Here is a 12,080-nt window from a genome sequence, read left to right as displayed (position 1 = left end):
GGAGAATAGAAAATAAATATCTAATAAAATGAATTGATTACAATGTATTTATCCATGTGAATACAGTTGCATTTTAATTATATTTTAATTCCATTGATGAAATGCACTTTCAAGATCTTTTATTGTATTACAGTTATGCTCAATGCATATACTTTCTCCCATTCTGCTATTCACACACTCTCTTACATCAGATAAAAAGCTAACAACAGCATTTTATGAATTTGTCATTGTGTAATAACTATCCTGTTACATTACAATAGTGCTTCTTGGATAACAAAGATCACAAAACGAATGTTACACAAATGCAGGAAAACATGTACAGCAGTTGTTACCTGTAGCAGTAAAGCTCATAAAAGTGGCAGGCTTTTATTGATGTGTTCCATGGAAAAAGGCGTTAAGCCTTTGAGGTTTCCTGTAATAACATATTGTAGTATTGCAGAAAAGCGCAGAGCTACTTGTATCTTTTGCCATTGTTGAGGAACCAGTTCCCAGCCTTTTGACTACCTGTATCTGCAAGCCCTGCGTAATGAAACCTGTAGGGGTCACTGGTAGTCTTCACAATGGCTGCGTCTTGGATCTATGAAGTCTGGGATGTAGGCTCCACACGCTATGGGTCTCATGACAGCTACCTGTAGCAGTAGGCACCATAGAGACGCAGGGTCTTGTTGGGGTACCCAAAGGTGCGCACCCCAGCCTCGGGAATACCGCCACAGCGCTCTCTAGGGGTGGTGATAGGGAAGCGCACACTGCCGTCCTTCAACCAACCTCCATTACAGCGATCATAGCTCAGGAAACGCCAGGCTGAATAGAGCTGGCCAACCAGAGCTAACTCTCCTCCCTCACCCCTACACACCTGCACTGCCTCCCCAAACGTGAGTGGCCCTCCAACGAAGAACACAAAGCCTGGAAGAGAGGAAGGGGAATACAAGCTCTTTAACCTGCTAAAGCAGTGTTCGCCAACTGGCGGCCCGTGGTTCGAATTTGGCCTGCGGGTGATTTTATTTGGCCCCCCCAAATTTGAGCATTTCTTTTATTGTTGGACATAAAAGACTGTAAAAACATCAGCAAATCAGCTCCAAGTGATTTAAATTTTGGAAATCTGTTCCAAAGTACAGTATATATGTGATCATATACAAATGTAAGCAAGGTTTAAAATGATTATGTTTTAGTCAAATTTTATATCTGTTTGGGCTTCTTGCTGTCAATTTTTGCAGTCCAGAAATTATTTGTAAGTATGTCCCTGCACCCTGACCATCCGCTCAAGAACAAAATCGTCCCTCTGCTGAATCTAGTTGATAACCCCTGTGCTAAAGCATTAGAAGTAATTTGTTGTCTCAGTCATTCTGGATCTGAAGTGTTGACATGCACTCACAACAATATAATTACTGTTATTTAAGTTAAGTATGGTGCTGGATCCATCCCTATATTGCAGCGATCATCAACTAGATTCAGCCGCAGATTTTTTTGATAATTATAATAATTTCAAATAGTTTGTAGACTGCAAATTGACCGCAAGAAGTCCAAACAGATATAACATTTGACTGAAACATAATCATTTCAAACCTTGCTTACATTTGTATACGATCACATACCTGTATATCTCTCTATTATGTGTGGGAATACTTTCAAACATATTTCCTAAATGAAAATGTACAGTCTTTTATGTCCAACAATAAAAAATGTAAACTTATTAGGGAACCGTGCTATATGGTAAAACCACCCAATATCTTTAAAATTCAACATTTCAACTGAGGTTTTTATTTTCCGATTATAGTGGATTTTCTAATGTCACTAAAGGGCAACTAGTTTCCCACAGATGGACTTGTTTACAAGTGGGTCTGAACAACAGCCTTTATTGTCCATCACCATCCTCTCAGGACCATTAACGAGGCCACTCCTATGTATCGCCAAAGGTCACCCTGTTGCTATGGAAAGTTTACAGTCAGAATAACTTCAGACTGTTCTGAACACAGTCTTTTACCAATACTATAATGTAATTGCATCCTTATTAATGTTTCGATGAATATGTTGGTTCCAGACTATTTTTAAATGTACCACATCGCCCAAATCCAATTGAACTCCTTTTATTCATTTTCAATAAGCAGCATCCCGAATTAAAAGGGGTGGAACTAATTTGGCACATGAAGACTGTACTGACATTGCTATTTGACAGCTTCACAAAGCACCAAAACCCATTCAGCTTACCTGTGGTTCTAGAGGTGAAACAGAAGGCATCAAAGTGGTCCCGGATCCTGTCCCGGGGGCCATAGCTCCGAATGCCAGGCAGCAGCTCCCCCCCACATTCTGCTCGTGGGTGCAGGATGGGGTAGTGGACTGTCCCATCGATGAGCCATCCCGCATTGCACCAATCCAGACCCTCTGTCCAGGCTACACAACGAGAATGTGTTACTGTTTACTTAGTGAACGTTAGCCTTACATAAACCTCTATGGCATCAGCAAAGTTACAGCATAAACTGTCAATGTTTTACTGATTGAAAATTGAATACCTCTGTATAGCTGCTTGAATGTGGCCAATGTGCCATCCTGTTCAACACAGGCCTCCTTAGCTTCCTGGTAGGTGAATTTGTAGCGGCCGTTTTTGCTCTGATATGGGAACACCATCCCTAAAAGTAAATAGAAGTTGTCTCTTTTTATGTTGATGTTAAGTCACACAACATATCAAAAACTTTGTCTGATCTGCCTTTTTTTTCTCCAAATATATTTTTGTCTGATAGCAAGCAATACGGTTTCTTTACAACATTTGAAATGTTTTGAAAGGTTACAAGGATCATCAAAATGTACCTTCTATCTCCAATGTAATGATGACGCTCTCGTCCTCGATACCGTTGATCAGCTCACAGCGATATCTACCATTGTCTTCTAGTTCCAGGTTGCTGAGTCGTAGTGAGGCATCCATGGCATGAGCCTTACGAAGCGAGGCCCGTGGCCCAAGCAGGCCATAGGGTTTGTGGGCTGAACCGTTTGTGATCATGACAATGTTCTCGCTTCCACGACGAAGTGGTTCCAGTTTTGTCCATTTCACATTGTAATGGCTTGGTTTGAATCGCAGTACACATGGCAAAGTGGCATTTCCTCCCCGAGGGCTGGTTACTTCAGCATAAACAGGTGGCTCAAGCAGATACTTCAATTTCTTTGTTGCTGAGGGAATTAAAACAGCTTCCTTGTAAAATTATTCCTCCATAGTCCTCCATTATTCAACAATGAAAGTCTCATACATTACATTCGGTTAGAATTATTTTATGGTCATCAATAAGCAATGTCACTGACCTATAGCTAGTGGCCTTCATGAACTAAATTGAACAGATTCAATAGATGGATCCAATTCTGCATAATCTCCTGTCATAAGCTAAAATACCTTTTATACTGATAAAGCATACCTTGTCTGTTTGGGAGATAAATAGCAGACGTCCAACTGAAACAACTTGTGGTCAGTATCAAAATAGCAGCACAGTTCATAATGAAGCAAGTCACCCTCCCTGTCCCTGCAATAGAATAACAACATTATCTGATTTAGAGTGGTTACATAATGTGGTAGAGCATTTTTGATTGTACTAAGAAGAACAGTTTTATACATAGAACATTTGCCCCTAGGAGGACCAAAACAGATCAACAGACACCAAAAGAAAATCTCAAAGCTCTAACCTGCAGCAGTTGATGAGATGAGGATTTATTTTTCTCTTCAAAACAGTGGTGACTGATCACCTTTGAGGGTTATTCAGCCAAACATGACCGTTGGTGGGATAGTTTGGAAGCAAATATATCTTCTTTCTTTTTCTCTGAGCCCCTTTCTGCCACTGCAATCTCTCCCTCCTCCCTCCTCCCTCCTCCCTTTGACCTCCAAGGTCTCTCTCTCCCTTCTTTGGTCGCCCTCCTCTCTCTCTCTCTCTCTCTCTCCCTTCTTCCCTCGCCCTCCTCGCCCTCCTCTCCCTTCTTCCCTCGCCCTCCTCGCCCTCCTCTCCCTTCTTCCCTCACCCTCCTCTCCCTTCTTCCCTCGCCCTCCTCTCTCTCTCTCTCCCTTCTTCCCTCGCCCTCCTCGCCCTCCTCTCCCTTCTTTCCTCGCCCTCCTCTCCCTTCTTTCCTCGCCCTTCTCTCCCTTCTTCCCTCGCCCTCTCCCCTCTCTCTCTCTCTCCCTTCTTCCCTCGCCCTCCTCTCTCTTCTTCCCTCGCCCTCCTCTCCCTTCTTCCCTCGCCCTCCTCTCCCTTCTCCCCCCCCCTCTCTCAGACCAGTGCTCATATGTCTCAGGCCATGGTGGACAGTGTAAACAGGGTTCTCCTTTCTGCTCCAGATGTTAATGAGGATGTGATCTGACAGGCTACCATTGTGTCTCTCTCTCTGCCTCCATCCTCTACTTGTCAATAAGGGACACGTGAGAGGAAGTGAGGAAGAGTTGCCCGTTTTCAAAGGGTTTGAAACTAGAATGTGTCTGTTTACTGTATTTATGTTATAGAGAGACAGTTAGAGAAATTGATATTTATACATGTTTAGTTTTGAGCCTGGTATTGTGTATGGGTAAAACAGTACCATATCCCCATGGAAGTAACCATGTTGCTAGTCCATGCTGTGACTTTCAGTAGCAAGGTTGTAACCTACTGCTAGCTCAACCACTGGCGTAGTGCAGTTTCTCTGGACCCCAGAAAAGTCGGAGTCTTCTGGACCTGTCACGTCCTGACCATAGTAAGATGTTATTTTCTATGGTAGAGTAGGTCAGGGCGTGACAGGGGGTGTTTTGTGTTTTTCTATGTTTTCTATATCTATGTTTAGTTCTAGTTTTCTAGAATCTAATCTCCAATTTGAGGCAGCTGGTCCTTGTTGTCTCTAACTGGAGATCATACTTAAGTAGGGATTTTTACCACCTGTGTTTGTGGGTAGTTATCTTCTGTTTAGTCTATGTACCTGACAGAACTGTGCGCTTTCGTTTTTCTCGTTGTTATTTTTTCCTTTAGTATTTTTAGTTATAATAAACATTCATCATGAGCAATCAACACGCTGCGCTTTGGTCCCCTCTCTACGACAGCCGTTACAGGACCTCAGAAAATTGAATGCGTTAGCCACTCACGAAGTTTAGACTACTTACTGATCGCTGTCCATGGTTCTTAAATTGCGACGTCTACACGGCTGCCTATCAGATTATGTGGTGCTTGTAGTAGCCTATAGCTTTGCTTTAATGGATTCTTGTTTACTTTTATTTGGTCTGCATTTTCTCATGTTAAGCCTGCATTTTCTCATGTTAAGCCTAACGTTTATGTTTCACGAAGCTATAGGCCTACGATGTCACAATTCTGCTATTTAGAATGATGGCTGGCGACAATATTGTATGTACTTGTTCAGCAATTAAAGTTGGAAATTCAAACATTGCAGATTGTAAAAAGAAATTTCCATGTAACAGCCCAATGTAGATTGACAACACAAACACTTTGCTTGCTACATGTTGACATTAAAAAGGAGGGTTACTGTCAATGATTTATAATAAAATGTAGACATACTGTAGGTGTGAGATGATGGGCGCATGGGCACCCAGAGCTCGTGGGACCCCCACCTTGCGGGGGCTATTGGGGTTTCCCCTACGCCAGTGAGCTCAATTTATCATTTCAAAACCCTATTGATCGCAAGGCTGCCTGTACGCTGAGGGCCTTTCCATCTTGCAGGGAGGGAGGAAGCTGTGTGAGCCCTGGCTTACGCTGGCCCTGTGGCTCCAGACACAAGGGCTGCATTGTGAGAGCCACAGTCTCCTTTCCCCCCAAAGACAACAGGCGGCGGGCTGGCATACAATCACGAGGAGAAGGGAAAAATGAAATAATAGAATTCCTCTACTTCCCCTGTCCCTTCTCCATTGTGCTCAGCCATCAATGGAACTCTTTCTGGCTCTTTAGTTCACAGCAATTAGTATTCATCAGGACACGCTTAAGTGACAACTGTCCCGTCTCTGTCCCTCCCTCTTTCCATCCAACTCTATCTCTTTCTCTCACTCCCTCTCTCACTGTACTTCAACCCCAGCTCTCCATCTATTTTCTATGTGTTGGTCTTATTGATGTATTTGAGTTAAGTTCAGGGGTTAGATCAGGGGCGTCAAACTCATTCCATGGAGGGCAGAGTGTTTGCTGGTTTTTGTTATTTCCGTTCAAATCAAATCAATGTATTTGTCACATGCGCCGAATACAACAACTGTAGACCTTATTGTGAAATGCTCACTTACAAGCCCTTAACCAACAGTGCAGTTCAAGAAAGAGTTAAGTAAATATTTATAAACTAAAGTAAAAAAAAGTAAAAAAGTAACACAATAAAATAACAATGAGGCTATATACAGGGGGTACCGGTACCGAGGTACCGTTCAGTAGCGGCATGTGGGTAAAATCACTGAGGAAGCCAAGCCAGTAAAAAATCCATATAACAACCTATGTTGTGATTGTTGTGTTTGCTCTATAACTCAATCGTTCATACGCCACCGTGAAATACAATAAGGCCGTGACAACAAAAACACAACAGTCACACAGTGGCAGAATAAATTCAACTACACATACGTTTGTTTCATCACAAAACCGGAGAGCAACATCTGTCTGGTGAAGTCCACAAAGCAAATATTGCATGTAACAAACCGTTATATCACATGCAGAATAATCAAGCTGTCACGCCCTGACCATAGAGAGCCCTTGGTTCTCTATGGTGTAGTAGGTCAGGGCGTGACTATGGGGCGATCTACTATATCTATTTCTATTTTGGTGCTAATGTGGTTCCCAATTAGAGGCAGCTGTTTATCGTTGCCTCTGATTGGGAACCATATTTAGGTAGCTATTTCCCCACCTGTGTTTTGTGGGATATTGATTGTTTGTTAGTGTGTTTGGGCACTACGTCCTCACAGTCTTTGTAAGTTTTGTTATTTTGTTTTGTTAGTTTCACTTAAATAAATATGCAGAACTATACTCACGCTGCGCTTTGGTCCACTCATTTCCAAGACCGTGACAGAATATCCCATCAACAAAGGACCAAGCTGCGTGAAAATGAGGTAAGGGAGTTTTGGACTTGGGAGGACATGAGAGGACACGAGACCCTTCCTTGGCGGGAGTCGCCAAGGAGCATAGGGGGACAGCGACGACGCCGGGGACCGCGGCCACAGAAACCCCAATATTTTTTTTAGGGGGGGCACATGGAGCTGGCGGCTGAGCAGAGGAAAGAGCCAGAGACCGTCAGGGAGGCGATAGAGAAGTGGTCGGTCGACCCAAGAAGAGTGCCAGAGCCTGCCTGGGAATCGATGGAACAGTGTGAGGAAGGATACCGGAGAATGGAGTTAGCTAGGAGTATGCGGCAACGCAGGCGTTTGGAGGAGCGTGTCATCAGTCCGGTGAAACCTGTGCCGGCTCCACACATCAGATCTCCAGTGCGCCTCTCCAGCCTGGTACGTCCTGTGCCTGCTCCCTGCACTCACCCTGAAGAGTCAGGGAGGCAATGGGGAAGTTGGGAGAGAGATGAGAGAGATGTTGTGCAAGTGTGTTCTGCTTAACATCCGACCAGAGGATCCGGTTAGCAGTCTGGTGCAACCTGGGCCGGCTCCACGCTTCTGGCCTCCAGTGCGGCTCCCCAGTCCGGTACGTCCTGTGTCTCCTCCTTGCACTCGCCCTGAAGTGCGTGTCCCCAGTCCGGTGCAACCTGTACCGGCCCCACGCATCAGGCATCCAGTGCGCCTCCCCTGTTCGGTACGTCCTGTGCCTCCTCCTCGCACTCGCCCCGAAGTGCGTGTCCCCAGTCCGGTGCCACCTGTACCGGCTCCACGCACTAGGCCTCCAGTGCGCATTCACAGTCCAGAGCTTCCAGTGCGCATTCACAGTCCAGAGCTTCCGGCGACGGTTCACAGTCCAGAGCCTCCGGCGACGGTTCACGGTCCGGAACCTCCTGTGACAGTTCACGGTCCGGAACCTCCTGCGACGGTCCACGGTTCCGGAACCTCCTGCGACGGTCCACGGTCCGGAACCTCCAGCTCCAGGGCAGGAGCCTTCCTCTGCACCGGTGCCCAGTCCAGACACGGCGTCCAGTCCAGCTCCAAGGCCAGAGCCTCCCTCTGCACTGGTGCCCATTCCAGGCACGGTGTCCAGTACTGCTCCATGGCCGGAGCCTTTTTCTGCGCCGGGGCCCAGTCCAGGCACGGCATCCAGTCCCGCTCCATGGCGGGAGCCTTTCTCTGCGCCGGGGCCCAGTCCAGGCACGGCGTCCAGTCCAGCTCCATGGCTGGAGCCCTCCTTTGCACTGATGCCCAGTCCAGGCACGGCGTTCAGCCCGGCGCGATGGCCGGATCCGGGGTCTGGGCGGGGGCTACGACCTGCACCGGAGCCGCCACCAACACTAATCACCCCCCCCCATCCTCCCCATTTGGTTTCAGGTTTTGCGGCTGGAGTCTGCACCTTTGGGGGGGAGGGGGTACTGTAACGCCCTGACCATAGAGAGCCCTTGGTTCTCTATGGTGTAGTAGGTCAGGGCGTGACTAGGGGGTGATCTAGTATATCAATTTCTATGTTGGTGTGGTTCCCAATTAGAGGCAGCTGTTTATCGTTGCCTCTGATTGGGAACCATATTTAGGTAGCTATTTCCCCACCTGTGTTTTGTGGGATGTTGATTGTTTGTTAGTGTGTTTGGGCACTACGTCCTCACGGTCTTTGTAAGTTTTGTTATTTTGTTTTGTTAGTTTCACTTAAATAAATATGTGGAACTATACTCACGCTGCGCTTTGGTCCGCTCATTTCCAAGACCGTGACACAAGCAAGTTAATGTCTGACAGTTTACTAAACAACTAATGATTTAGAACCACAGAGTTATCGCAAGTCTGCACAAAGGCAACAGGAGCACTGCCTCAGCTATTTCAACACTATTTCAACATAAACATTTAAACATCGTCAAATCAACAGGGCTACACTGAAAACAAACTTAAAGACCCAAAAAAAAACGATTTAGTCCAGTCAATGTTATGTATGCGAGCAAGCAAAATCTTTTTTGGACTCACCCTACTTGTAGACTAGTTGAACGCCAATGTCATCCCCCTCTCTTTTACGTTGGCAAAATGGTCCATGGCTCTGTCATACAGTAAGTAAGCTTTTAGTTTTCGTTGTCCTAGGCTACCTAGCTAACATGCTTGCTAGCCTAACTTTCCCGCATCGGCAGAAATTGACCAGCTAAGTTAGCTAGCTAGATAATTTTGATCCTAAAAGGGCTAGGCTACATCTAGGCTACATATTGAACTTCAATCTTCTCAGGCAAGTTGCACAGCATATTCATTTATGGTTACATCAGAATCGCATCATAATCATTGGCCTGTACAGAGAATTAAGTCATAACCACAAGTCCAAATCCACATCTCCATCCATGGATTAGGAAAGGGCCGATAGCTACTGCGAGACATCAACACAAGAAGACCAGAAACTAAAATTACATTTTGCTTAGGGTGAGATTTGACTGGGGTGAAGCCAAATCCAAACTGGCCTCCCTTGGGGGGCGTTTTGATGCACCAGGACAACCCACAGTTGAGCTCAGCTCAGCACTAATTGGCAAATTATCTTACATTTATTTTATTAAAGGAGGCCAAATGATTGCTGGCATCAATCAAACGCTACGGCCGCAACATGTCATAATATTTTTGTCCAGACAGCATCAGATACATGGGCTACACACACTGAGACAGTGTACATGGGCTACACACAATGCCATCCTCTTTCATGTTGCAAAAACAATATGACTCTGTCATACAGTACACGATTTTAGTTTTTGTTGTCCTAGGCTACCTGGCTAAAATGCTTCATCGCTAGCCGAACTTCCTTTCATGGGCAATGATGTGACAGGCCAGCTAATTAATAACATTAGCCTACTACCAGGGGCGGAAATCCCGGGGGGGACAGGGGACACACGACCCCCCCATCCTGGGAAAAATATGATTTGTCCCCCCCAATATATCACTGAAACATAACTATGTAATTGAAATAATATTAATAATACGCAATGAAAGCAAATGTGCTGATTATAGACACTTAATAGCGCGTTTTTAAGTTTCAAAAGATTGCAACCCCCCACCCTTTGCCTCACAATGGTTTGATCCACTGCCAGTTCCTTAGCTTGCTAGGTAACAGAGAGGTCGTATCTACTGTCTGAAAGGCACTCAATGCACGTAACTGACGTGAGGTTAATCCAGTCAATCGTGCACACACTAGCTGAATATGCAGAGCTAGCGCGCAAATATTAACTATTAAGCTAGCTAGTACCTATTCCATTTATGTGGCGTCGTCAAAGATGGAATCTTTGCTATCGTCAATTTATTCCAAGATCAGCATGCAGATGATGTAAATTAGTGCTTCAAAGTCCCTGTGATAAGGTTAGCGATAAACTGAAATCCAAACTGAACAGAACTACAAATTACAAAAGGTTGCAGCATATGTTGTGTAAATGGTGAACTCATACAGCTGTCAACTCTTGTCATTTTAATCCGTTTCACATTTGCTAGCTACCTTTTAGATCGAAGCCCAAATAGAATGATTGAAGATGATAGAAGCCCATCTCCTACTGTAAATAACCTACACACTGTGTGTGTAGCCAGCCAGCCAGCCAGGTAGAAAAATGGCAGAAAAATAAAAGACGGACATCAGAGTATTTTTCAATACACCAAAACGCATAGTAAGAACCCTAGTAGCCTAATATCTCAAAGACTAGTTGATAAAATGTTCATAAGAAAGAAATTCAATTCTAATGGAAATGTTTCACAATGATGTCATTAGGCAGAGCAGGCAACAGATAGCACACAGACAGCAGAGTTGGGGACAGGTATGCATGGACAGACTGGCAGAGACAGGGAGTCTCAGGTAAGTTTGTTGAGTCTTTGTTTGGCAACATTATGAAAGGTTCTCAATTTTTTGGACTTGTAAAATAGGAACATAATTGGAAAATGCCATGGATACCCCCACTCTCAACTTAAACTGGTGACTGAACTAAGATTTGTTAAAGGCAATGGTATTGCTGTTGTGATTAGTTGTGTAGTTTTGGGTACCGGTAGTTAAGAGTACGGCAAACACCTTATTTCTTTGGTTCCTCAATATACATTTACCATATTACAATGTAGGCTATGTGTTACAGCACTACTTTTGGTGTCCCCCTCAGGAATTGCTCTTGAGAAAATTTCATGTAATTGTCCCCTCCAAAGTTGATATCAGATTTTCGCCCCTGCCTACTACATCTACCTACATGTTGAACTTCCATCCTCTCATTGTATGAATTTAGGGTTCGATCAGAATTGCCGTTATAATCATTGGCCGGTACGGATAATTTAATAAAACCACAAGTCCAAATCCCTATCTCCATTCATGGGTAATTTGGGAAAGGGCTAATTTTAGCTAGCTAGATGCAAATGCAACAATTCAAGTTATTTCTGTCAATGACGTTTGGCTTCTGATGTGATTGGTTTGAAGCCAATGTCACGGCTGTCTAGGACCAGTGGAGATGTGGAATCAGGAGCAGGAGACAGAGGGCCGGAGCAACTGTGTTTTAATAATATTAGTAACACGCAATAGCCGTAGGGCACCAGGCGCGTGGCGAAGTCTGCCAGGGGAAAAACACCTTCCCAAAATAAGCGCACTGGAAACAAAAAGCGCACGGGGTGCAGCCCGGCAATAATAATCGACAATAACAATTTACAATCACAACTGTCCTGAGTGGACAATAAACAATCCCGCACGAGAACCCCAACTGAAAATACACACTAAATAACCCCCCACTAATGACAAACACAAAACAGGTGCGAGATAGACAGACAGACAAAACCAAAAGACACAGAAACAACGATCGGTGGCAGCTAATAGGCCGGCGACGACGACCGCCGAGCGCCGCCCGACCGAGGAGGGGCGCCACCTTCGTTAGATACTGTGACAGCCAAATCCAAACTGGCTTCCCTTGATACTTGTTTTTGGTGCACCAGGACCATTCACAGCTGAGCTCACTCAGTTTAGCTCAACGCTGATTGGCTATTCTTTTATTTCATTTTTTTAATCAAGGGAGGCCAGATGCTTTCTGGCTTCCCTTGCATTCAATGCTGCGGG

The 12,080-nt window shown here is 44.9% G+C and overlaps 1 protein-coding gene across 1 annotated transcript; it reads right to left on the bottom strand.

The window, feature by feature from the left end:
- Window positions 1–104: 104 nt before the first annotated feature.
- On the bottom strand, window positions 105–3,849 carry LOC106605321 (hyaluronan and proteoglycan link protein 2). The gene is made up of 6 exons (XM_014200812.1): window positions 3,664–3,849; window positions 3,399–3,503; window positions 2,803–3,159; window positions 2,508–2,624; window positions 2,206–2,388; window positions 105–903 (listed from the first exon to the last, which is right to left on the bottom strand). Exons 2-6 carry the CDS (start codon window positions 3,475–3,477, stop codon window positions 626–628), a joined length of 1,014 nt encoding a protein of 337 aa, XP_014056287.1. The 5' UTR covers window positions 3,478–3,503; window positions 3,664–3,849; the 3' UTR covers window positions 105–625.
- Window positions 3,850–12,080: the final 8,231 nt, after the last annotated feature.

The sequence above is a fragment of the Salmo salar genome, chromosome ssa05, assembly GCF_905237065.1.
Source record: "Salmo salar chromosome ssa05, Ssal_v3.1, whole genome shotgun sequence".
NCBI classification, from domain to species: Eukaryota; Metazoa; Chordata; class Actinopteri; order Salmoniformes; family Salmonidae; genus Salmo; species Salmo salar.
The sequence above is the reverse complement of the archived record's forward strand: the minus strand, read 5'-3'. Positions and strand labels throughout refer to the sequence as shown.

Coding starts and splice junctions, on each gene's coding strand:
- LOC106605321 (XM_014200812.1), bottom strand. CDS start 3,477: ATGAACTGTGCTGCTATTTTGATACTGACCACAAGTTGTTTCAGTTGG. Junction 2,625..2,802: donor CATTACATTGGAGATAGAAG/GTACATTTTGAT, acceptor ATTTACTTTTAG/GGATGGTGTTCCCATATCAG. Junction 2,389..2,507: donor ATTCAAGCAGCTATACAGAG/GTATTCAATTTT, acceptor CTCGTTGTGTAG/CCTGGACAGAGGGTCTGGAT.